Source organism: Falco naumanni, chromosome 4, assembly GCF_017639655.2.
Source record: "Falco naumanni isolate bFalNau1 chromosome 4, bFalNau1.pat, whole genome shotgun sequence".
Classification (NCBI taxonomy): Eukaryota; Metazoa; Chordata; class Aves; order Falconiformes; family Falconidae; genus Falco; species Falco naumanni.
The window spans coordinates 95,933,654-95,960,341 of NC_054057.1; the positions used below are offsets into that span (position 1 = coordinate 95,933,654).

Consider the following 26,688-nt stretch of genomic DNA (forward strand, 5'->3'; position numbering starts at 1 on the left):
TGAATAAGCAGCTGAATGTTTGAGGGCTTATCTAAAATCAGGCCACGAAGCTTTTGGGTCATGTTCAGAGGTGCAGTAAGAGGGTGTAACCTCCCTGCAGAGGAGACAGGAGGGTTGAATTTTACCCAGGATAATATCCTAGAGCAGGGTGTGGAGCAGCATAAAATTAATGTAGGTCCCCCTTACAATTTCCTTACAAGTTATTGTGGTTGCTTTTCTGCTACCACCCATCAATTTGCCTCCTCCCTCTTTAGATTACACACTCACAGGAACATGCCAGCACTGCATACATCATGTTAATTAGGCCGTTTGTTAATTTTCACATCATTAGGCACTTGTTCTTAATTGATCTGTGCTCTCCTGGTAAGTCCATAGCTGCAGGTTTGACCTGTCAAGTGTGGTGTGCTGACAGTGCCTATCTTGGAGACGAGACTTTGCTGTTGCATCTGATCATCTGCTACAGCAGAGCATGGCAAAGCTCTTGCTTGTGGTTTTCAGAATCGGTACTTCATTTGCATTATATTGTCTGTTTGCTGTCCCTGGCGATCCTCACAGTGAGTTCCTTCCAGAAGCACATTGAGCTCTGGCTGTATTTCCAAACAAGGGTGTCCTGTGAAGTCTGCTCTCCCACCAGGCTGCTGTTGGATAGTACAGCATCCGTGAAGTGCTATAATACGATCTAGGTTTGGGCTGTCGGGTGGTGGGAAAATGTTGGTTGGGGTTGTTGAGGACCAAAGTGTGTGCTACTGCGTGACTGGCTAAAAGCTGTAATTGCTGATTAAAAAACATTTAGTGATATACTCATAATATCATCATCTTAGAAAATGTAGAACACATTTTATGATTACACATAGTAAGTGTATGTACCTGTATCTGTCTATTTTGTATGTGACACACAGTGGGATACAAAAATGCTCCATGTGAATATAGCTATAAAATATTTAGCAGAAGGTTTGTTGATGGTTTTAGTTCAGACTTTAATTTGTCAGGAAATATCCTATTCATCTGTGATTAGTTTTGTGGTTGTGAATAACCAATAGAAGAATAATAAATGTAATTGTGTAATATAAAGACAAATTAAAACCACACTAACGCAAAAAAGGAAAAAGCTTGGGGAGAGCTAGATAACATTTTGATCACGGAACTAAACTCGCTCACTCATGTATTCAGCAGGAAAGTGCTGCTCTGCCACGTTTAAGTGCTCTTGTTAAAAAAAAAAAAATATCCACCCACCCAGTGCAATCCAAAATAATTAAGACAACTATTTTGCTGAGCACTGTAACTGCACTATGCTGATCCCACTTTTTTTTTTTTTTTTTTTAAAACAGAAACCTGAGCTACAACAAGTTGACGGAGATTGATCCTTCTGCCTTTGAAGGGCTCTCGATCCTGCAGGAAGTGTAAGTATTCTTTCAAAGATTTTAAATTGTATTTTACCAGGGCAATTTGTGGGCCAGAAGGGAATTGTATATAGTTTCCTTCTTTTAGTACCTTAGTATTATATAGTGTATATAGTAACTTCCTTTAGGTGACTTGAATGAGCAGATCCGACTTGGTTTGGAGGGTTTTTTTCCCCTCCATATTGTACCTGTGCTGTATTTTCTTTGTTAAAAGTAATCAATGAGCAGAACACAACATCCCAATTAAGACAAGATAAGCTGTTATTGGAAATCATTGGAGTTTGCCTCCCTCGGTCTTGTGCAACGCTCGGAGGGAGCAGTTCAGCTAACACACCTGAACATACACACAAAGCTCCTTGCTGAAAGGATAACCCTGAAGCAAGGCAGAGCAGCCTGGACTGTGATACCTGATGCCAACCTAACCCAAATCTCCCAGGAAACAAAGGTGTAGTGTAGTGGATAACAAAGCACTTAACTGTGTCTCCTCCTCTCTCAGACATTTGTGCTCCTTTTGGAACGAGAACAAATTCTGTTTGAAGCTTGAAGTTTGACATTTTTAGGAGAGGCTAAAACAGCAGAGGTGTCTTCTGCTTTGGTGGGGGCAGAGAAGGAGCTGGTGAAGGTCTGAGTGGCTGTACCAGGCCGGCCCCCCCTTGCTGGTACAAGAAGCCTTCTTTGGGCAATCACAAGTTTTTCTAGCTCCTGATCTGTGTAAACGCTCTGCAGTTACCCTCGCAGAGGAGCTGTGCCTGTCAGCTCTTCGCAGTGATTCCCGGAGCTCCGATTTTGGGTTTTGAAAAACGAAAGTGACTAAAATTGCAAGCGGTGGGTTGAGGTAATGAGCTCGCGTTTGAATGTCGAATCGCTGGCATTCTTGAGGTTTGGGCTCTGTTTGAAGAGCTACTGATGCCTCATGGGAAACTGAAAAAACATTTCCTTTCAGAAACAATACTGTGCTCTGTGTATATTGTGCCTTTTCTCTTGTCCTCTGTCTGTTTTCATTAAGTGTTGGCTCTGGGGTGGCTCGTGGAGGGGTCAGATCCTGTGATTCTTAAATAGGCAAAAGTTTTTGCTACAGCAGGAGTTCTGCCTGACTGATGCCTGCAGGATTGGACCGTGGGGATTAATGTAGCATCTCTCCCCCAGCCTGATTGCCTCTGGCTCCCCTGCTTACACTAATAGTAGGGATTTACAAGGGGTCATGATTAAGTGCGGAATATGGATCAGGAGTGACTGCAGTGCTCTGGAATCGGTTCATCGTGATCATCCTAGAGAGCAGTCAGGAAGGGGAGAGAAAGTGGTGCAGATCAGCAAAATGCTGCCTGTAGGATCTGTTTTCTCAACTTTTCTTTAAACTCTGGAAAGCCTTAAATTACTCTGTGCTTAAAGAAGAGAATTGCAGCCCTGATCCCATGAGACTTTAGAATTATCCTAACATGATTGTGGCTTAGCAATAGCTTTTATTTGTGGAAGTGCCTGAAGGCTTGTGACTTCAGGGAGCGTGAGGCTGGGAAATGCGTACGGTTTCTGATCTCTTAGGTAGGGAGCTCCCTTGTGCAAAGCGCTGCACCCTCGAGAGCAAGACGAGCCCTGCACTGAGCAGTCAGCTGCTAAAAAAAGGTATCAGGGTTCGGGGGAGGTAAGTAATACAGCCTGCAAAGTAATGGTGCAGATAAGAGCTGTTTGCCGTGTCAGAAAGGCAGGGTTAGGGAAAAGGGAGAGAGCAGAGGAGTGAGTAGGAGGGAGAGGGAGCAGTTAGAAACGGGAGACTGGAAGGGAGGCAGAGGTCTGGAGCGGAGCCTGGAAGGCAGGCTCTGGAAAGTGTGAGGGAGAAGCCCTATTAAAAGCCCTATCTACCAATCTTGGTTGCTTTTGAATAACAGCTAAACCACAGACCACTGAAATAAACTGCATTTCACAAAGAGAACCACATCTGTACTGCCAGAGCATCTCCTTTCTGAGTTTTTTTTTCTTTTCTTAAGCACTTTACAAACATTCATGAAATAAGCATCATGCTGTGGCATGTCTTGAGAGCAAGTCAGTGTTTTGCTGTGCGCGCTGTGCTGGGCAAACCAAGTCACCCTCAGGGAAAGAGATTGCCCCAAATAATAGATGCATTGATAAGACCTGAAACCTCCCATGATGCTTCAAACACAGTGCCTGTGGTTCCTGAGCGTTACAGATGAGGCTCAAAGCTCTGTGTGTGTCTCTGTATGTGAATAATTAGTGTGATATATTTTGAAGACCTTTTGTTTTCCCTTGATTTAAAGAAAATGTCTGCATACCAACAGATGTAAACTTCGTAGATTATCTTGGATGCTCTGTTTTTTACTTTACTGAGTTTGTAATAACATAATAGCTGTTATTTCCCCTACGCTTTTCCCTTTCCCTGCGTTTAGACAGCTGTTTGTGGATTATTTTTTTTTGTTTTGTTTGAAAATCTTTTTTTGCTTAAAAGTTTAAGTCTGTGTGGGATGAAATTTGACTCAAAGTGATATGAAACCCTGTGATCCCAGATGCTCTGAAATAGCTAGCTTTGTGCTGATGGAGGCTCAGGTGGTAGGGGCTGGCACGGGACATTACTTTCCTTCAGGACACCTATGCTTTCCCTCATCCCCTTTGGTGGCTCCCTCTAATGACAGACCCCTGTTCTCATACCTTAGTTGACAGAGTGGAATGGAGGGTGGTGCTGTGGGGTCAGCCCTTTCTGGCATTTCCTCAGGTCGTACAGATCATGGCATCCATGAAAAGTGATGGTTGCATGCCTCTCAGGTTTTCCAAGCTCATTTGTAACAAAGAAGTAGCGACTGTGCTAAAATTCCTCTCCCAACAACTCACCTTTTATTTTCCAAAGTGCCTTTCACTGAAGACTCTGGAGAGCTGTGCTATTTTTGAGCAGGCTCCATTTCAGCTTGACACCAGCCTGGCAACTGGACCGTAAATATTTTATACGGGAGGCCCCCCTCCTCCTCTGCCTTAGCATCCAGAGGCAGCAAGTTTGTGTTGTCAAAGGAAGCAGGGCTGGGGAGGAGAAAGGAGGCTGAAAGCTTAAATTTGTTGAGCCTGGCTGTTCTCTTTTGAGGTTTTTGCTTCTTTTTTTTTGTTTGTTTGGGTTTTTGTTATGTGAGTGAAGGGGAAGCTGAGAGGGAAATCCCAGGCAAATATGGAGCTTGGCTGTCTCTTCTTCATCAGCAACTGGTGCCTTTGAGCCAAGAGCGAAAATGAGGTGGCAGAGCCACTTCTGACCTGACAGGGGGTTGATAGATGAAAATCACACTTATGTCAGAGGAGGGTTTGACTACTTGTTAGATGCCAGTCAGTGTCAGAGCTTAACCAGAGCTGACCCAGGCTAGCAGAGGGTGGGCCTAATTATCCTTCTTCTCCCATGCCTTTCCACAAGACGCTCAGTTGGATTTTAATGAAAACATGACTCAAATATAAGCCTGTTAATGCTCTTTCCAGCTTGCTTTGTACCTTTGAAAGCTCTAGACCCTGATATAATACAAGCAACAATGAGCTTTTAGTTGCAAAGTGGAGCTCCTTGCTAAATCGCAACACATCTGGCTTTTTTCCCTTACATTTTAAGGTATAGGTATAATGTCAGAGGCAGAGCTGAGGCTGAGGAAAGCTTTTATCCCGGCAGTGCCTGGAACTCCGTATGAAATCAAATCTCTTGCCTGCTCTCGGAGGAGTCAAAAGGAAGTTCTGGGATGGATGTACCGCTGTCCCCTCCCACCTGCCAAAAATAGTTTTAAAGGAAAGAATTAAAAAAAACCCCACCAAAACCCAAACCCACCATAATTTCAGATTGCCCCAACTTGTTCCCACAGCTAGTGCACTGTGCTCCCCTGCCCGCCACGGGATGCTTGGCCTCTCGCACCCAAATTGGGATCTTTTTGAGATGCCACCACAGAGCCCTCCATGATGGGAGCAGCTTAGCGGTGGGCGGTGGCAGGAGGGCTGGGGGGCTCTGCCTGCAGCCATCGCTGGTCAGGGGCGGCCGGGGGTCCTGAGAAGCTGCTGGCGGTCCTGGGCAGCCACTGCGTGCTGCCTGCGTGGCCCCACTCGCCCCTAATTGCTTCAGCATGCGGGGTGGGGGGGCAAGATGGCTGAGAAATTAGGTAATTTTCAAGCAGGCGGGCAAGCGACTGTTACAGTAATTAATTGACTAATTCACCATACAAACAAGGGCTCTTTAAACCAAGGAAGAGCCGGTCACATGGCAAGGATCTGTTTTCAGTCAGAAAAACACTTCAAACATTAGGCCATTGAAAAGGACGTTTTTGTACCAGCGCTTGCAGGGACCCGGCCAAGTCTGCAATTGGGGGGGGCTGCCTGGTTCTCCCCAGCTGGCCGGCCATGGCAGGTCACCTGTTTTTGGTGACATTATTGTGCCCAGTGCTGGTTTGTGTGTGTGTGTGTGTGTGTGTTGCTGGCTCAGGATTTCCAGTGCTTGGCCTGGTGTGGAGAGGAGGCCTGAGGCTGCTGTCCCCCACCGCCATGGCATCCTGCTGGGCCCTGCGCCCCGGCCTGGCGTGGAGGGGCGAGTAGGGGCTGCCGCTTCGGGAGGGAATGAAATTCGTTGTCCTGAGGTAGCGGGACCTGGCTGCCTCATGCTGTGGGTGCAGACAGGACCTGGCTGCCTCATGCTGTGGGTGCAGACAGGCTCCTGTCTCGGGTTTGCCTCAGCGGTGACTGGAAGCTCGGGCTGTAGCACAGTGCCTTCCTCGGTGGCACTTCACCGTTTCAGGCAGTGAGTGGAAGGAGAAGAAAAGCATTACTTTTTTAGAGATAACTGCAGGACAAATTATGGTGGCTCTCCTTTATTAAAGGGTTGGGTGGGGAGGGTAAGGTGGGACCATCAGAGAGAGCCAGACAAGCCCCTTGAGATGGAGGCCTCTGCCGGCATGTTGGTGTTCCTGGAGAGTCGGGCTGCATATGGGGGTGCTGCAGCCGTCCCCTGCTCCTGCGTGCTTGGTCCTAGGCTGCTGGCTTCAACAATTCCTTGCTGTTTGTTGCAGGCAACTGAACAACAACGAGCTGACCGCCATTCCCTCCCTGGGACCCGCTGCTTCCAGCGTCCGCGCCCTCCACCTGTAAGTCACTGCTGCCTCTTTCAGCTTGTCACTCCGCGCTGCGTGTGGGGTAGGTTTAGCTGCTACCGAGAGTTTTGTCTGTGTCACACCCGTTTCTGCTGACTCTTCAGGTTTCATTATCAGGCTTGTTAGCACCTTAATTAAGAAACATCTTCTGGAGTCCTGCGATTTGTGCGAGGTTGGGCTTGATTGGTGTTGTGCTTGTGGTCATCGGTAACTTATGTCAGTAAAACTCCACAGGTTAGTTGCATATTGCCTAATATTTTTTTTTCTCATCTATCTTTGGGTTTCAATTATTATGTCATACTTGTGCTGTTAAAGAAGTATATTATTTTATCTTTCATTGTTTTTTTTCTTGGCCCTGTTCTGATAATTTCTTCTTTTCTCTTAAAGTCAGAGACTATTCACATCTTAAGCTTTCAGGGAGCTCATTCCAGACTCGTTTTTATGGTCTCTTTCAACTCTTTTTACTTTTTGAGAGAGTGGTTGGTGATCACAAGGCTAGATCTGCTGAAGCTTTGAAGTTCCTAACTTCGGTAGTTTAGGTGCCTGCAGAAGTGTTAGACACCTGAGAGCCCTTGTGTATCTGCCACCAAGGGTCTCAGATTGAGGATGCTGCTGAAGGGAGTATAGACGTTATAATATCAAACTAGTACCTTGAGACTGTAGATTTCTAAAATTATTTTGCGTGTCTGTGCTTGTAATACGCAGAGAGGAGGAATTTTGCTGAGGTATGCATAATACCTCCCAGGTTCCTAGGAAGGGGAAGTGGTTATAGCTAATATGGGCTTCAGCAAAGTGCTTGAGCAGTCCAGGCAATGGCTTCCAGCACGCATGGCCTTGCAGCATACACCCGCAGGCAGGTGCCTGTGTTTGCCATGGATTTGCTTCTCCTTGTAGTGGAAAATGGCCGTGTCCATACCACCAGGTGATTGGCCTCTCATGCTCAAAAGGCTCTGACATACTCTGAGACAACCTCGATCTGTTGACTAAAAGTACATTCCCGTTACTTAAATCAAGGACAGAATTGAGTGAAATGAACTGGCACTGTTCCTGCTCTTCCATTAGGCGGTGTTAAAATATGCAAAGCAGAACAGCTCCCTCACTGTCTTACTTCAGTTTAAGGATCTTAGCTTCAAACTGGTGTCCATATCTCACTCCTAGCTTGAAGCGAGTTTAGCTTTTGTTTGAGATATGGTGCCTTTGATCTGGTTCTTGGGTATACCGTGTTCCTGCAGAGCTTATGAAGAGCTGAAGTGCTCCTCTGCTATCATCAGTGCTGGATCTAGCAAGTGTCTCTGTTAAATGCGTAAGTAACCACTTCACCTCCTGGGTGGAGGGGCGGCTTGTGTCTCAGCAGTTATCGGGCCTGTCAGATATGTCACATGCAGTTGGTGTGAAACCATCTTGTTTGATTTCTGCCTCCTGCCGCAGCCTCTCCCTGCTTGTGTGACCACATGCGAAGTCTGGATGCATGACCTGGGGGCTGCTGGCCGCAGAGCAGGGCAGTAAGTCCCTCTGAGCAGGGTCCCTTGTCTAAGGCATGATCCCCTGACATGAGGGGCCATCTGCCTGCCACTTGAACTGAGCTTACCAGGCTGCTGCATAACTCAAGTGTGTTAAAAACTCAGAAATCTGATTTATGGGTGGAAAGCTTGCATACAATTTACCATTCAGGATATAGTTTTAGGCCCCCCAAATCGGCTTTTCTTTCTCACGAAGTCTATAAATGATCTGAGTTTCACAAGCCCCTGTTGTTGTTTTTGCTATTAATTTAGCTGTTGGCAAAGGACCAAATTGCTAGAGCTTTGGGTTTTTTATTCCTGAAATGAAATAAGCAGTTTGGAAAGGAGGAATAATGACTGGTGGAAGGCAGCAGATTTACAGCTCCTCTGAAATTTCAGAGTGGTGCAGAAGGAAGGGGAAGGTACAAAGCCAAATGATAAAAGGACGGTATTTTAAACAGACCTGCTTAGTATCACTTTCCAGAAATCTGTATTGCTTTCCTCAGCTGCTACACATAAATAACTCTGATAGTGGGATTTGTAATGCTGCTGTCATACCGCTGCAAGAAGGATCTCTTTGTTTAGCGTGTGTCAGAGAATGTCACTTTTTTCCCCCCTTGCATTTCCTTTTAATTTTTATCAGAGGTAAAAATAATCTGAAAGATGTTTTAAAGTACCTGCTTTAATCAATGTTGCTGACTAACACACATTGGAATGATTTGCTGAGGAAGTGAAGCTTTCTCCATTCTTGGGAGTCTTTAAATCAATTGGATGGCTTCCTAAAAGATGGTCCTTTAGTTCAAGTCTGGGTTAGTGGGCTTGATAGGCAGATTGTTGGGTAAAGTTCTTTGGTCTTTTGTGATGTAAGGAATCAGATTATATGGTCATGCTGGTTTCTTCTGGCCTTCAAATCTGTGAAGTAATAATTGGGGACGTTGCCAAACCAAACCCAGGGTGAATACTCATAATGAAGACTGTGTACTGAGGAACTAGTTTATGTTTAAGCATATAGTGTTACAGTGTATTCTTTCTGCTAAAGAAAAATAAACACATTCTCTTTTTTTCAGTGTTTAGAAATGTGTGAAGTATGTTTACCTCACAAACCTCTGAAGTAGGTTTTGTATATTGCATGTGGTTAAGTATTTCCAAAGGGCTGTGAATGTATTATAAAAGCAAGGGTTGTATATTTGTCACTCAAAATAGCCCCTTTTGAATGAGTTACTTCGTCTCCTACTCTTCCTAAACTGGAGAAGAGACCTTTTCTCCTCTGGGCGCTGGGAGAAAGAAATCTGCCATACTGTTAAACTCACATTTAAAAAAAAAAAATCTTTATGGAAAATGAGCTTGATAGCTTTGCATTCCCTGGTTTTGGGTTTCCCATACCTGTCTCCATTACCAGAACTTGCTTGACCCCACATGTGTGTGGACCATGGGCCAGTTATGTATATATGTAAGCATGTGGGAATCTGTTGGAGAGAGAATTCTCAAGGCTTTATGCAAAACTTTGGATGTTACAGGCTGCAGATGGATGCAGGCATAACATATGTATCAAACATTCTATGCCCTAATATACTGTTGTGAAGTTTAGTTTGATTTAATTATTCCTTGAAGAGTCGGTTTGTTTGCCTTGCATGTTGAAAATACTGCCAAAGTTGTTCATCTCAACAAGAGCAAACATAAGGGACTTGATAAGGCTTTTAATAGAACAGTAGGGAAAAATAATCTATGTACGGGTTACCAAATAAAGGCAGACATTAAATGCAAACATCTGCTAGTGCAAACAAAAGCCAGGAAATTCAGCTGGGAGGGGGAGAGACTGAATCTGGATTCATTCCGAAATTGCATTGGAGTAGCTGAGAGGAGAATCTTGCCTGAAATTCCCACAGCATTTGTAATTTAGCTACAGTTCCTAGACTTGGACATTTGGGAGTTGATGGCAGGATGTTTTCACTGACATGCTCTTGGCTGAGGATTTCCCTTCCCAATGTTCTGCTGCAAGTCAAGTGTGTTAACTCTGTAGGCTCTTGAGAAGACTGTGTTACCTGATCTGCTGGGGAAGGGGGTGATGGAAGAAACCATTTATTTGCAGCAGAACTGAGCCTGTTTATATGCAGCTTCCTCAGTAACTTGCAGGGAGAGCCTCTGAGCCTTGCTATTGTGCCAGGTAAAAGGAGGACCTGAGCTGCAATCAGCTCTGCTTTGGTCTGTGACTACAGGTTTCCCACAAACCCCTGTGCAGGCACAAGCCCAGCCCTTACTCTGGGGCCTGTCTGCCACTGCTTCATCTTCCTGCACATGGGTAAATGCATCCTGGAGGGCTTTGGGATGTCTGCACGGGATGACAGAGGTGGATCCTTGTCCTCTGCCCTGACTCCAAGGTGGTCAGCCTGAATCAGGCAGCAGCCAGTGATGCAGGCACGCCAGCACAGGCTGGTACACAGCTGTAGAGCTCAGCAGAGAGCCTGCTAACCAGACCTCTGAAGCAAGCATGGTAAACCCAGCGCACTGTGCCACATCCTCAGCTGGCTAGGAGTTAAGGAAGTTAACAGATTAAACACTTAAAAATAACTTTCGTTTCTTTCACTCTAAGTCTTTTAAGCCCCCAACCATTTAGGAACAAAGGGGATAATGACCCATGACAGTCAGCTGTGTGTTAGCAACAGTTAAAGCTGTTTGAGATGCTTTGGCCCCATGATGTTGCTCTGAATAAGCACAGATAAGGAAGTCAGAATAGGGATTTTTGGAGCAAGAGTGTGAAATAGGATTAGCTGATTCACAGGGGATGCAGTGACACTCTGCAGTGTATTTACTGGGGAAAACGAAATCAATAGGACTGCTCTGCTGCCAAACTGAGCATAAAAGTCTCTTGAAGAAAATCAATCTTCTTTACAGGCTCATTAATGTAAAGATCAATTCACATTAAACTGTAATTAAACAGAGAGGGCTAATAGGAGAAGGGTAAGTGATCTACTGTGCCACAGGCAAAATATATCATGTAAAATTTGAAAACTAAATACGTGGAGAATTGGAAGTTGGGAGTGGCAGGGAACATGCTAGGTCAGCTTGAAAGGGCTGGTGAGCTCAGATGCCAATTGGGGCAGTGTGGCCCTCATGGAAGAGAAGGTACTCTGTGGTATTCTGTCTGGGTGTCAGGGGTAAGACAGGTCAAAGACTGCAGACAGCATGTCTGCATCAAAAGTAAAGTTTCAATTTGAGTTGCATGATTTCTTGGAGAGCTTTTCCTCTTAAGTTGGGGATTTCGTTATAACTTTGGTTAAATTAGTCATGTTGTTAAAGTGACCCTTGTTTCTTGTCTGACTTTGGCTTTAGTTTTCATTGTATCTCATTAGACTTTTTTACGGGATTAGAGTTGACTGGTCTGGGAGATCCCCAGTGTGGCAGAATTGGGATCATACTATTGATCCCTCCTCCTGGTGCTTTGCCTCATGCGTTCTTAGTGAAGGCTTGGGAAAGCAACTGTTGTTTTAGTGCTGTTTGCACTGCTTCGCTGGTGCTGTGAAATGGTGTTTGCAGAGACTTTCTAAAGACCCACGTGGTCCATTAGATTCTTTGAGCTGCTGTTTCGCTTTCATCTGAGACAAACGTGTTTTGCGATGTTAGCTGAAACAATGCTAGCAGTTGCTGTACTCTGCTGATCCAAGTGTGATCTAGCAAATACACCTTTGTTTCTGCAAGCTTTTCCCAGGAACTGAAATGTTGATGTTGAGATGTATGACTCCAGTTCATCTTTGCTTTTGAAGTTAAGATGTTGAAGACTTGGCAGAGTGTCAAGAGAAATGCAGCTTAAGTTCCTGCCCATGGCAGCTTCTCTGGGTGACCCCAGTTAAGAGGAAGGAGCTCAAAACTGCTGCATTGGTGCTGCTCATGGAGCAAGAGCTGAAGCCTGAGCCGGACTCGACTTGAGATGTGAGCTCACTTCATGTTCCTGACAAGGCCAGAGTATAAACCTCTGTGTAGGTGGAGTTGATAGTTGGGAAGTTTGGGCTTAAATGAAGAATTGAGGTTTGAGCTAACACAATAGTATAGATGTAGCCTTGGAGGCCATTTGTGGCCTGGGATCCTGCTGTGCTAATTGCTGTGCAAACAAAACAACTGCCTTGACCCCCCAAGAGGCTTAGTCTGCAAGTCATCTTTGCTGGAGTTAAAAAAGCATGATCTAACAATTAGAAATAAGGAGAATACTCTGTTAATTCCATCTGGGTCACAGCAAGCGGTTTTGTACTCATAAGCACAAAATCCAGATGACTCAGACGCAGCCGTGTGCAGGGTCCAGTTGAAGTCAGCAGGCTCTGCTTGTGTGCAGGACGTGTCTTGCGCAGCTCAGAAAACTGCACTGCCTGCCATGCTGCGTAATTCGAAAGAAAACTTTCTCCGGTAAGTAAGGCAAAATGGTATATGCAGATGTAGGCCCATCAGTGGGAGCAGATTCACCCCAGCTCCTGCTTGCATCAGTTCCTATATGGTGTAATGTCTACAGAGAGCAATTCTCCAATGCTTACTCAAGCAATTCCCCTCAGCAGCTGGAGAGCGAGTTGCTCTCTGAGGATTTGGTCCATGCTACAGGCTACACTACCCAGCTTCTGGTTTTGGATGTGAATATATTGATGTAGAAAGGTGAACAGAAGGAATACTGGCAGTCAGGCTGTTCAGTATGCAAGCAGCATGCAAGCAACGTACAGGCATAATATTCTGAAACCCACCTCTCCTGTTTGTTTTGCTCAGATTTCATAGTAAGGCTCTGGTGTGCAGAGTCTGCTAGTTTTTGAGGCCAAAGGCTGCAAGAGCCTTTCCCAGTGGAGAAAATTCTCATTAATCATGTGCTCCCAAGCACCAGAAGAGGTGCTGTTTTGACTTCTCTTTTGGGCCGTTGGAACTGTTGTAATCATTTGCATGTCCTCAAGCTTTCAGATACAATGTGAGCGCATGGAAATGGCAAAGGATCTGAGGCTATTCCAGGGAAATGAGTAATCATTTCTTCTAGAAAAGCAACAGCAGTAAAGCCTGTAGTCATCAGAATCAACTAAAGAGCATTGGAAAGCATTCTGGGCATGTATAGAGCAGTGTAAAAATTGGCCAGAGGAAAAAAGATAGTGAAAGTTGGTGGCAGCTCATGGAATACCATTTACCCTTTGAGGCTACTTAATTATGTATTTACTACTGAAGTTCACTGTTTTCTGCAGCTGTGGCAGCTTCTTCGGTGGGTAGAGAGTTGCTTCGAGCTGGGCTAGGTCTGCTCAGACATCGTTGTGCTGCTTAGCAGGCCGTGCTAGGTTAGTGTTTGTTCTGGAGGAAGGAGAGGACACAAGTGGTCTTGCGGGACAAAGCACAAGATTAGGAGTTGGAATGGTGGAACCGTGTCTGTCTTTTTTGTGTGTGTCCCACATACTCATCACGCTCCGAGACCAAGTAAATTCTTGTTTGGGGAAGAGCAGGTATTGCCCCAGGGCAGATGTACCTCGTGAAGGTAAAGCATCTTCTGGTGGGTTGTTCGAGGGCAGGTGCGTGTCATGTACAACACACAAGATGGTTTCCAGGTTCTGTCCCTCTGCAGACCAAGTCTAGATTTGTTGTTAGGGTCATTTGCAAACATGATCTTTTGTTAAGGTCAATATGAAAAATAGCCTCATATTTGAGCCTTAGAATAGTCCAAACTTGCTACTATTAATATCTGTGGTAGATTGACTGTCTCATTTAATGGCATATGGCAAATAAAGCACCTATCTACAAAAGCAATTACTTTGTTAGTGTTCACAGGCTGAGCAGATTTCAAACATAAATAACTTGCTGAGTGTAAAGTTTTTTTAACATACTGGAGTTTCCTGCCTAAAAACTGCTAGTAATGGCAATTTAGTTTGTTCAGGGGTGAGTAAAGCTGAGTTGCAGCTGCAATAAAAGCAAGTTAAATAATTTATCTTTTTCTTTCTACCTGTTTTTCTCTCTGAAAGCTTGGCTGATTCAGTTTTGTAACTAAATCACACAAAATTGGGGAACTATCAGAATGTGTTTGTGTTTTTTCTGTGCTTTCCTCCCTCCTGAGATTGCCCCGTTAGTGCTCATTACTGGTCATCAGTTTATTCTGGTGGTTAGACTGGTGGTGCTTGCTCAGAGCATCAAATAGATGCCTAGTGAGGAGCAAGAACAGGAGTCGGCGTAGAATTGTAATTTTAATTTTTATTTTTTGCGAAGCGTGGTGCCATAAAGCACTTTCAGAATCTTTCCATTTTGTTTACTTTCAAGCATCCTGGAAGTCTGGGGAACAGGCAGTGTCTTTTAGTTCCTCTAACAAGGCTAAAACTGTTTCAGCAGAGGTGTTAAAAAATGAATCCTGCCCATGTGGTTCAAAGCCCAGAGAGTAAAACATCAGTTTTGCCATTTACCTTCTGCTCTGTACGGTGCTTAGCGCTTCCATCATTGCTTCCACTGGCACCATTAGGAATAGTGTGTAATTCAGGGTGAAGAAACACTAGTGTAAACTGTGTTCACTAAAATGTGATCCTGCCATGTCTAGGTTGGAAAAGTTTAGCAAATAATCTCTAGAAAGCTTATTTTTAACTGAATAAAAGCTGGCTATGTGCTGGATTTTTTGTTACTTTTTACCCATGTTGAATTCCCCAATTAATTGCAGAGGTGAGCAAGAGAGATCACATCAAATGTTACGAACTTACTCTTGCAAAAACAGCCCTTCTGGGGTATGCGGGGTGGAAAATCCGATTGCTGCTTGAGGTAGATGAGAAAGTGATCGGTCATACCTTTAGATGACGTGATCACTTAAGAAGCCACCCTCCCTTCCAAGTGTGTGCATAACTCTTGCTTGTTAACAGGAATTCCATGTGAATATTGATTGGGGATAAGTGGTTAGGTGAGTACATGTTCTGCCTGTCAAACCATTTAATGTTCAATTGCACATCAGGGAAAATAGCAACAGCAGCTGGAAAATGAAACAGGAGTGCAGGGGCGTACAAGTGAAAAGACAACTGTTTTAGTGGTCAGATCTGAACAGAGAAAAATAAGTTGGGGAGAGGGGAAGAGTTAAGAGTTGATGGCAAAAGAAAAAAAGTCTATAAATGGCTCATTGTTTTTAGACTTAAAATATTTTTCGTGTCCAGTCCATAATGGAAGGAGTTGCTGAGCAGAGGGGTGATTAGTGTAAACAACCAGGGAACGGGATTGGACTTTCTGTAATTCTTCAGGTGCCCTGGAAAAGGAACACCTTTTGGTAGTCTTACTGAAGGTATTTCCCCCCCCCCCCCCCCCCTGCAGTTTATGCTTTTGAGGCAGCTGTCATCTTTTTCAAAATAAGAGGAGTTTAATAACTAAATGATCTTATTAAAGAAGCTTGAAGAACCTATTGGCTGAGTGGCGGTAAAGGCTTACTGCTGATTTTACAAGATCTGCTCTAGGGAAGCCTGAACAGGTAGTGTTTTACACCAGCCTGGCTTAGCACAATAGCAGTTCTACTTCAGAACTCAAACTTTCTATTCCCTGAACCTTTTGACACCTTGTTCTGCAGTTTCCTGAAGCCATCCTTCCTACTTGGCACGCTTTGTTAATAACAGGGTGCCTAGACTTGTTAAGAAGAGCTGTTTCCTTTGCTAACTTGACCACGGCTTTTCCACATAGGAGCCATTCTTTCTTGCAGGCTGAACAGTCTCAGCAGAGCAGAGCTCACAGTGAAGCCTGCCCAGAGGCTATCCCTGTTCTGGTGACCTTGCTGACAAGACAGATAAGCCCTTTCAACAGAGCACAAGTGTGTGTCATGTTGGAACAGACGAACCAGCCAGCCTATCTACATCTCTAAAGTGTTAACAGAAGTTCTACTGGCCAGTCAAAAATGTTTCTCTAACTGCTGCCTTCTTCAAGGAGCAAGTCTTTTAGAGACTTCTGCTACAAGTTCCATGAGACTTTGAGAGTCTGGAGAGTAGGTATACTCAAGTGCGTTGTCCTTTATTTACCTGCCTTAGCATCAGGGTCACAGAGCTCTTGTGTAGTTAAATCCACCTGTTTTCATTGTGCTCCTGTCAATGGTGGGAAAAGCCCCTGTGTCACATCATGGCTTTCAGGCATAAGCAATGCATGCTATCAAGAAGTCTGCTTGCAATTACAGTTTGGATTAATCTTATAGCATCATGGGCAGAGCCATTACATTTGGTTTGCACTTAAATTGCTTCTCCACTTATGTATTTTCTCCTCCTCGCTCCTGCAGAGAGACAAAAGCAAAACAAAGCCATCCACAAAACACATGCACTCACTAGGCTGTGGTGGAGCTTCTTTACTTTGATCATTTATTACACAAAGAGAAACTAAAATCAGCATCAGGGTTTAAGGATAAAAGTGCCTGCATGCCCTGTGATCCTGGACCCTATTGGCTTTCAAATGAAAATGCTGCCCTTGTTGATTAGAAGCACAAAACTTCCCTGCAATGAAAATGAAAAGAGGCTGCTGTCTCTGCTTGCAAGTGGGACAGGATAGCTGCCCCAGCCTCTGCTCTGGGCTAGTTAAATTGATATCTGGGCTGGGTCTGATTCTTGGTTTCTGTTCTTCCTTGTCACAAACCTGACTCATCTGAGGCCAGTGATAAGGGTGGGGGGGGCGAGGCAGCAGCCCTGACGTGGAGTGGCTCCTTGTGCTGGGTGCTGTGGAGAGCAGGAACTCATCAGAGCAGCAGACTGGTGCGGGCAAAGCTGAGCCCTTTCTTAGCTTCGAGGACTGGCTTATGCACTTAATTTATGATAGAAAATTGAGTTTGGCTGGCATGTATCAGCAGCAGAAGGAAGCCCTTGAGGTAAAAGTGCAAGAGGGAAAGCCAGTGGCAGAGCAAGAGAGCAGTGGACCAAAGACATAAGATACGGAACATAGCAACACTGACCTGACTGTCATCTGCCAGCAACTGAATGAGTCCTTTCAAGTACTGATGTAGCCCTTCCTTCAAAGACGCTCTGCTGAGCCCTACGACCCCATTCAGAGAGCTGGTGCAGAGCCATGTGGTTTCCTGCATTCTTGTATGAAAACTGCCATTTTACCTTATATGACTCTCTCCCTTCTATTCCCATAGGACAATTCTGCTCCTTCTTAGCAGAGTTCAGCACTCAGCAGGGCCTCTCCTCTCCTGTGCAGCCTTTCTCAGCGCTTGCTCCAGACTGAGGTCAGGGAATGTGAGAAGATGGAGAGTGACAAGAGCAGTGGTTTGGACTGAGAACTGGAGAAGAAGGGGCTGAAAGACTAGCACAGCTATGAGTGTTCACAAAGTGGCTGTTTCAAAATGGCATGGGTTATGTTCAGTGACTTAAAGGTCTTCTCCCTCCCTTGTGCCAGAGAAGCGGTCAAACTGCATTACAAGTTGGACAGTCCCTGCTGAAGATACCTGGCCCCAACCCTAGCAGGTGCATCATCCCATTGAGGGATGCACACTGTGACTGAAGATAATCGTGGAGATATCTTGAGGTAGAGCTGCATGCAGGGAGATGAGATTGTGCTCTGGTGTTGAGTTCATAAAAGGTCAGGAAAGCTCCTTACAGAGAAGCTGTGACAGACAATGAAAGGTGCTTTGCATAGCCTTCTTAATGGATCTGTGCTCTTTGTGAATACATCATCTGAAAGGCCTCTGCAGAGCACATTCTTCATGAAACATCCAGTGTAACCAGAAGAGAGCAGAAACTCTGGTCCTCTTGGAACCACCCTGTTGCTGATGAGGGGACTGTGGCCATAACAGAGGCTGGCTTGTCTTCATGAATCTTAATTTGCTTTGATGTCATAACAGGTTGTGTAATCTGTTGAAGAGATAAGACAGCCTCTGTTTTAAAGATGACTAACTTCTAATCTTGCCTGTCCCACACATTTTGCTCTGTTAATGGAATGACTGCCAAAGGCCTAGGAAGTTGCGTATTGCAAAAAATATCCAAAATCATATGGTGGCAAGTCAAAAAAGCCTAGTGAGAATAAATGCTGATCAAAGTCAGGGAGAAAGCTTTTAAAAATCACATCGCTTACCTCAGTGGATCTAACACACAGCATAAGGTCATCTAACAAGTCAGAAAGTTTACGTAAACATTGCTAGTGCAAATATCCTCAGAGAATATGTATCTCACTAGATGTGGTGGTTTCGGTTACATTAGAAAAAAGGCTTTGCTTTTTGCAGTTTATACTGAACCCAACAAAAGCCCTTAATGAATGTTCATCAGATCCAGGCCCTTGCTTATGTCCAGCTGCTAGGAAAGTCAGCTTCCAAAGAGCACGCTTGAGCTCTGCCTAACTCTTATCCATGTGTCTGCCTTATGAAAGAGCTATGAGGGTGTGCCTGGCAAGAGGATAACATCTGCCCATGATTAGGTACCCAGGGCCTGAGGATGCTCTCAGGCCACACTTGGCCTGCACCGGGGTCAGTAGTTGCAGTCCATCAACGTGAGAGGCAGATGAGTTGGGTCCTGTGGGTGGCCACTGCATAGTCTTTAATAGATAGTGAAAACATAGCCCTTGAGTCACTCTGGTCTCACATGAATAGCCCTTTTGACTGCAGTGGAACTATTTGTGCAATAATTTGCTTGTGGGAATAAGGAGTTCGTAACACAGCCCTTTGCAGTGTCATTGACTTGACTTGCAGGTGGCTGCAGTTCCCAGGTCCAAAGGGGATGAATTAGCAAATCTCAGCTCCCAGACTGCTTTCTGACTCTAAACATCCATGACCTTGAACAGAGATGCAGTCACTTCTCCATGAAAGGTTGCATTTTTTCCCACCCCCTCCTCCTTAAAGGGGAAAAAAAAAAGAAAGAAAAAAAGTAAAACTATTGGTTTTTGAACTTCTTGTCTGTCCCAGCTTGCGTATAGCTGTGGTTTGCTTCATGCTTGTCCAGCCTAAACCACCAACGCAGGGCAAGAACATGACCTGATGAATGAAAGCCCCCTGAAATATATCTGTTTTGAAGCTAATGTACAGCAGATGGAGAGATGTCTTTAGACTTTCTGCCATAGTTTGATACAGTTGGAATAGCTCTGTCAGTCTGTTCTTGCTTTACACTTCTATATGATGTTTTAAAGTGAAAAACAGTGTAAAATGGTCACAGATTTTGTTTGCTGCATCTTAGATCTTTTTCTGAAGGAGTACTAGGGAGAGGGTAGATCCTGACATACAGCCTCAGGCACAGCATGTAAACCTTTCAGAGAAAGTCAGGATACCCGTAAAAATTACGCAAGGGGATTTTTTTGGTGGTATGTTGGGTGGTTTGGTTTTGGGTGTGGGTTTTTTTTGTGTTGGTTTTTTTTGGTTTTTTTGGTGTGGTTTTTTTTTTTTTTTTTTTTTTGTGGCTGACCCTAAAATGCAGTGGCTGGTTGGCCTGCCACTGCTCTGCTCTTGTTGTGTGTGCAGCCAGCACCTGAACAAACAGAGCTGTATCTGCAGCAGCCTGGGAATCCGCCAGGATTCCTCAGGGAAGGAGTGATTCAGAGCATCTGAGAAAAGTGGGGGCTGCTTGCATGCATCCTTGCTTCCTGCCCGGACAATAACCCATGCAGCCTTACTCTGAACTGACAGCAGAGCTGTTCCTGTAAGCAAATAAGTGCATGTTGTGTTGGATAAAAATGTACATTCTTGTAATGGTACAAAAGTTTGCACCTCATGGATTATCCTGGCAAGGCTGACATGAGTGCAAAGTGTCCTACAGCTAGCGAGGCTTTCCTGGAGCAATTGGGAAGCATGAGGACTTGTTAACTTTGGGCAGTTCAGTTTTTCAGGGAAGGTCTCATGTGAAGAACTAGAGGATGATGTGCCACAGATTTCCAGCATGTCACCTGCATGTTTGCTTCATCTGCTGGTGCAGAGAGAGCTTCACTGCTCTGAAGCAGATCTTTCACAACTTACAGTACAGAACAGAAATTTTTCTGTAAAAAAAGTCTTTGGAAGCAAAAAAGAAATTTACAAGTAAAATGTTAAGAACATGTAAGAAGTTCTGCATTTGAAAACTGTATGAACTTTGAGTCAAAGCTGATGTCCAGGTCCCAGTGACATTCTCAGTTTTCCTTCTTCCCATACGTTAATAAGAATCGCTTGGGACAGACCTTCAGTTATTGATTGTGATAAGGTGACCAGAAAAACCGGAAACATTTCTGTTGTTGCTGTTGTAAACACAAATGCGTCTTCCAGGTTGTCGGTTTCTCTTCGTCCATGTTGGGAAAATTGCTCGGGCATTGCATTTGGCTCTGAAACTGTGATTTTATTTTATTTTATTTTTTGTGTGGGTGATGGGCTAAAGTCAGATGGCAGATCATCTAAGGTGAGGGTTTAGGAAACCATGTCTTGAATCTTCTTTAGTGTTTCCAGGAGGATCAATATTAGATCTCCTCTGAGTTGAGAAGGTGGAGGAGGGCAGGTAATTCCAGGCATGGGTTAGTCACAGTGTATATGATCCATCTCCTGTTACGATGCCTTTGATCTCGCTCTCTTTGCGTGGCCTGTCTCTGACACCAAACCTTGCCTGTCCTTCAGTAGCAAACCCCGTAATTCCTTCTGGCTCCAGCACTTAGTTTTTTCAATACTTTCCCAGTATGGAAATATTAACCAAACCCTGAACTTCTTAATCTCTCTGTTTCTGGTCTTGTGATCTCCCTTGTATGCTAATTTTGAAAAATGTGCTGGCATATTAATAGAAACCTACCCGAGGTGCAGAGCCTCTCTTTTGAAGCTTGATTTTATTTTTGATGCCTATAACAGGTGTTGGTTTAATAGGTTTGCTGTACTACGGCTTGCCTTTTTTTTTTTTTTTTTTTCTTCAGCCCAGCCAGATCTGTAAGCTGATACCACATGAAGGCCAAGCATGTGACTTCTCCCTGCCTTTAGCCTCACTTCACACCAAACATTTGCTCTGCAGACTCCCAGCAGCCAAGGCAGCCTTAATTCAAGCTTTGTCTAAACCAGGAGGTTTTGTGCTGATTGTATTTAAATCGGTCCCACCAAAGCCCCTCGTAGGTTCCCATCTGAGGGGCTGCTTGCTTTGATTTTCCGCTGTCAGCTTTCTAACGGGCAGCTGCTGAGGGATAGTGAATGTGGCTCGAGCAACAAAGGAGCATGTTTGTGCTGCTCTCTGCATCGATTTCACACAAGGAGTTTGAAGCCACGGTCTAAATTAAACTCATTAGTGTTCTCCAAAGGACAGACTTGCTGCAAAGGGGAAGGTGAATTCTTCTCCTATTAGGTTTGGTGGAAAATGTTTCACAGCCTGTTTATCAAATACTCGCAAAGATGTTTCAAACGAGGAAACCCACCGGGATTAAAGTGTAACTTTACCTCTAAAATACAAGCCGAGATTCCTGGAAATGCTGCAAGCTTTTGACTTTGTGCCACCTGTTGTTTCCCTGCCACCCCCTTCGGCTCCCTCCTCACTTAGAGCAAACCCAAACACGCTTCGGCTTCGCTGGAATGTTCTGCTTGTTTTTCTGTCTTGCAGCAGCCCAGAGGAGCACAGAGCATGCGTTTGCTTCCTGACGTGGTCCTGATGGGCTTGGTTCAGCAAAGAGCTGGCAGAGGTTAATCCAAATCTCCTGTAGTCCTGAGGGGTCTATTCAAGAGCGGTGCAAAGTGCAAGGGCTAAGACGCTGCGCTACCTCAGGGTGTCGAACTGGGGTGCGGGTGGGTTAAGCTGCGATGGCTGGAGGGTTCCTTCCCCCAGCTCTCCTCTCACTGTTTGAGGCTGTAGCTGGTGCTGACCTGAGGGCAAAGCAGTTCCTGAACAAGTGCCATATGTATGCAGCTCAGAGTGTGAAAGCAATCTCTTGCTGACTTGGAGTTACCTTAGTTTGGCACCAAGATGTTACAGTTCAAGATCTGCGTTAGCTGCAAATGAGGTGTCTCTGGGAATGAGGTTGGGTGTGAACTGGGAAATGCAGCTGGTTTAGCCAGATCCTCCCATATTCACAAGCAAACCCAAATGGGCTTGTATGGTCTCCTTAGTGCCTCTGATTTCTTTTTCCCTTGAGCTGCTTTCACTCCAAATTCTTAGCGGTGCAGGCAGTCCTGCATCCTCCTAGTCCGTTCCCATACACATTGGTAAAGCAGAGGCAGAGAGGGGTTAAGAAACTTGCCCAAGGCAGATGAGTCAGTGCCAGAGCTGGGAATAGAAACTGGGAGACTTGGCTCCCGCTCCAGGCTCTAATTGCACAATCTCACACCGAAGCCCTGTCATCATATAGTCTTGAGGTAACACTGGCTGAAGTGAGACAGGGAAGGCTGTTTCTAGGCTGTGGTACCTAAGGAGCGGGGAGAGGAAAAGACACCTGAAGGCAAATTGGTTGTGGAAGCACCACTAATTTGTGCTTTAAAGCCTGGTTTCGGCAATTGGTACTAAAATCTGATCTGTCACCTTTGAAGCCAACGAAGCTTAAACTAAGGAGCTAGTTGGGAAAAATCCAGCCTTTTTCCAGTCACTGCTAAAGGGGAGAGGCAAAGTCATAACGTCACTGGGCTTTTTTTTTCTTTTTCTTTCTTTTTTTCTATAAAACACGATAAGAGACTGGGAAGGAAGGAAGGCGAGCCGAAAGGATCGAAATAATAGCAAGAAGGGTTAAATCACATTTCAGCTTTTACTGAAAGAATGAAAAATAAAATGTAAGCAAGCTAGTAAAAGGTTTGGACAATGTTGCGTTCATATTGCATGCTGTGTATAGGAAAAGTCAGCGGGGCTGGTTTTGTTTGAAGTGCAGTGCTTTGAGAGGGTGCAGTGCTTTGCAGCGAACTGTCTGACATTCCCCAGCTGGGACTGGCGCTGGGGATGGTGTTTAGAGCTGAGAGTTACATTTGGAGTCAGCCCATGTTTGAAGGAGATGGAGAGAGGGAGAGAAACGAGCCTGGTTTTTTCCTGTGTGAAATAATGCATCCATCTAATCTGCCAGCTGTAGCACATGAAAAGCAAGAGGCAAACGGACAGAAGTCACCTGGAAACTGCGAACATGGCTCAAATGAAATAGTTCTTCCTTGTCCTTTTCTTCCCTTCTTAAAGCCCGTCTTCTGGGATGGGCTGGGATATCTGGCAGGCAGGCAGATTGGATGTATGTTGAGCAATTAAAGCACAGAAATATTAATACTAAACAAAAAATCCCCACATTGGCTTCTGAAGAGCACTTCATGTCCAAACTCACTCAGTGCTCTCAGTCCCTTGCAGACTTAGTTGCCTTGCCCTGGGATTGTTAGGTAATTTATAGATTCTCCACAATCATTTGTACAAGCCTTCATTTCCTGTTAATTCACAGCCAGATTCATCTCAGCATCACAGTCTAGATGAGATCAGAGATGAACTCGGAGCCCCTGCTTCAGGAGAGCTCCAGAAAGCGTGCTTGGGCTTTGCTTTCACTTACATCTGTGTTGAGGTACTTTCCTGAATTTCCACCATAGCATAATTCACTGGACCTCTGTTCTACTGTGTACGCAGATGTGAAAATTATTTATTCCTAGCTGTAAAAGAATCTTGGTCATTTGGATAGTAGCTGTATCATTGTCTCTTAGACAGTTTGTGGTTGTAGAGACTTGTGTGCCTGTAACACATGGAATAACCAGTTTGGGGACATAAGTTATGACTTTCCTTTGATTTTCTTGACACCGTTCAACATTGTATTATCAGCACGCTGCTACAGTAGTGTAAAATTTGTTTGTTAATGTTTTGTGGGCCTGCACCAAAATTAAGTAGCGTTTAAACTCTTAAGCCCGAGCAGTATTTCTGCGAATGCTTCCCCAGTATAAGCGAGGGTCATGTGCTGGCTGTTTGAAGGGTGAGCATCCAGAAAAGGTATTGTTCTGGAGATGGAGTTTTTACCCTCTTCCTATTACAGACACCAGCAAATGTGGTGGTGAAACAATCTGGGTTTAATAATAGGGAGGGTAAAGGAGCGGATCACAGTGCAGGGAGCAGGTCCCTTGCCGTGTGCTATTTCTTTTGGGAGGAGACTTTTCTTTGCAAGGGGGGTGTCTGAACCCCTGGGAGAGCCTGAAATGGGGGTGAAGCTGGAGAAGATGGGCTCCTAGACACTCATCAGCTTCAGTGCCTGGAAGGCTGTGGTTGGCTCATCTGTTAGTTTTTTGTTTCAAAGGAAAGAGAGCTGGGATGTCCTGGTTTGCATTCAAGAATGCTTTCACTGACTGCTGTATCCTCCTTTGGTTGCTCAGTAGGTAGCAGGCTGGATTAAGGCACAGTACTTGTCTGAAGCCTCCCTACTATCTCTTATTATTCAGCAAGTTCTCAAGTGTCTGGTGAGCGTCTCTGTTTGGAGTGCCTCACAGCCTTGCCAGTAATATCGGTGACTGGTCTAAATTCACATCAGGCATGTGCTCTACTTGTGACTAATGCACCATGTATTTTTTTAATTGATTACTGTTCTCTCGACTGATTCAGGCCAGGAAGGAGTCAGAGGAAAGGACTCAAGGGGGGATTTTTAGTTAGACCTTGTTGAGTACAGATGAGGAGTAGAGTATTTAACTGTTTGATGGCTGTGGAAAACCTGAGGAGAGTTTGTATTACCTTCTCTAAAGAAAAATATTAGATTGACTCCTTCAGGCTGGTACTGGTAAGGCAGCAAACACAGGTGATGGTTACAGGGCCTGATCCTGCGGTCGATGCTTGGGCAGAGCACTGGCACTACAGAGTTGTCCTAATTGCACAGTAGGGCAAAGGTAGGAAAAGATGAGGAAACGTTTGCAATAACATTTGCAACCCTCCTACACAGTTTCTGTGCATTACAAATCAGCGTAACGTAGTCCGAATTTGGGAGTTTTCAGAAGAACCCTTAGGAATTAAGGAAACGTTGTTTTGTAACTTTTGCTGAGATTATATTTACTTACCTGTTTTCTGCTCTGAAAATCCCATTCTCTGTGTGAAACATTGGCAGGTTGCTTGAACCATTGATAAGTACTCCTTGCCTGCGGGATTAAAATCCAGCCCTGCAGTCTTTGGATGTAATAAATCCATTCTGGAGGTGCAGGCTTGTAGGCGACTGAGCCCAAATCACTGGAAGAAAAGCTGATGAATGGAATAAATAGTTCTATAGAAGGGAGAAGTCTTATACTATATTAGAAAAGTGTCTGGAAGCTTGCAAAAATACCTGTGAGCTAGTCTCTCTAGCCATAGGAACAGCATAGGATGAGGGAATGTCTCTCTGGTGTGGGTTTCTCCTCAGACAGCTGTTGAAGAAGCACCATAAGCCTAGGTACGAACTCAGGGGCCAGCTCATGGGCCTGCTATGGCCTCAGTTATTCTTTCTGTTTTTCTAAGAGAACTAAGTTGTATCTGTTTCTCTTCCTGACCGTTTCAGGCATCACAACAGGATCCGCAGCATTGAAGCAAGTCAACTGAATCCCTACGTTACCCTGGAAACGTTGGACCTGAGTTTCAATGACATCACGGAAATCCGAAACGGCTGCTTTCCACAGGGACTTCACATAAAGGAGCTGTGAGTTTTTCTTGTTGGGAACAGCTTTTGTTGAGTTACCACAGCAGAGAAAAAGGGCCTCAAACCTTCGTTAAAAAAAGGAGGGGGAATGAACATACAAACTATGGGGTTATTTGTCAGGATCTTAAGGCAAAGGAGAATTAGGAAGCAACATGTTATCCCTGCTGTCAGGTTATTTTTTGAGCCCTGTCTTTTTTGGTTTCTGATGTATGTGTAAAAGAATGCAGATTATTATTGATGGTGTTGCATGGGAATGTTGCAACAGAGAAAAGGTGTCCTGCATCCTTTAGGTGTGGGTGTCTTTACAGCTGGAAACCTAGAAGCCAGAAATCTGCAGCAGATCTGTGTTTCTTCCCCAGTGAGAAGTGTATATGCTGCTGTTTCTCAGATCAGCTCATGTGCATCTAGAAGAGAGGAGGAGGGGTGACAGTTTCATCATTGAAGTGGCTACTGAATGTTAAGACCAGAAATCTGTCTTTGGTTATTTGAAGAAAACCAGGGTTAAACAAAGTAACACCCTCCCAAAAGAGATGTTTGGCTGTTCAGGGAAATCTAAAATAATCTGTGGTTTAGATACCTTTGAAGAGGCGCAGACAGATAATCTGCTTGCATTAGAGTTTGCACCTAAGTGCCTGCCCTGGTTGTAAGAGGGTATGAGAGAGTGGTGTTGTGACTGATATTTGCCTGTTGTCCTGTTGAAAACAGCCTCTGTGGCTAAGACTAAGGTCCAGGTAAGAAAGAGCCCTGGGGCAGATGCGGAGGGAAAAATGGGGAATTAATAGAGTCATCCTGCGCTGGAATATTCTCCGGTTTCTGGCTTCCACTCCCGGTTGTCTTGCTGAAGTAGGAGGGTATCAAGGAGTTCTTGGGAAGTGTGCTTCACATTTGTGACATGGCTCTGGGGAAAGGCGCTGTGCTCCTTGTGCTGCCAGAAAGCCAATTGATCTGAAACCACCTTTGTAATTTCACCAGCCTGTCTGGAGACCACCTAAATGCTGATAAAAGGAGTTTGTGACAGAACTGTTCATTTCTTTGCTGTGATTTATTGCAGCTACCTGGGGAGCAACAGAATCAGCACCCTGGAGCCTGGTGCTTTTGATAGTCTGTCACGGTCCCTGCTAACACTTCGTCTGAGTAAAAACAGGATCACTCAGCTTCCTGTCAAGGCGTTCAGGCTACCCAGGCTAATACAACTGTGAGTAGAAATGTGCACCTTAATGAAGCTCAGTCACACTTTATAGAGAC

The 26,688-nt window shown here is 44.8% G+C and overlaps 1 protein-coding gene across 1 annotated transcript in view; it reads left to right on the forward strand.

Moving 5' to 3' along the window:
• The window catches only part of LRIG1 (leucine rich repeats and immunoglobulin like domains 1), a 94,144-nt gene that overhangs the window by 35,236 nt on the left and 32,220 nt on the right, over positions 1 to 26,688 (forward strand). The window contains exons 2-5 of the mRNA XM_040593578.1: positions 1,329 to 1,400; positions 6,422 to 6,496; positions 25,306 to 25,443; positions 26,495 to 26,638. Of these exons, the coding sequence (XP_040449512.1) occupies positions 1,329 to 1,400; positions 6,422 to 6,496; positions 25,306 to 25,443; positions 26,495 to 26,638 (429 nt within the window). The remainder of the gene's footprint in view (positions 1 to 1,328; positions 1,401 to 6,421; positions 6,497 to 25,305; positions 25,444 to 26,494; positions 26,639 to 26,688) is intronic.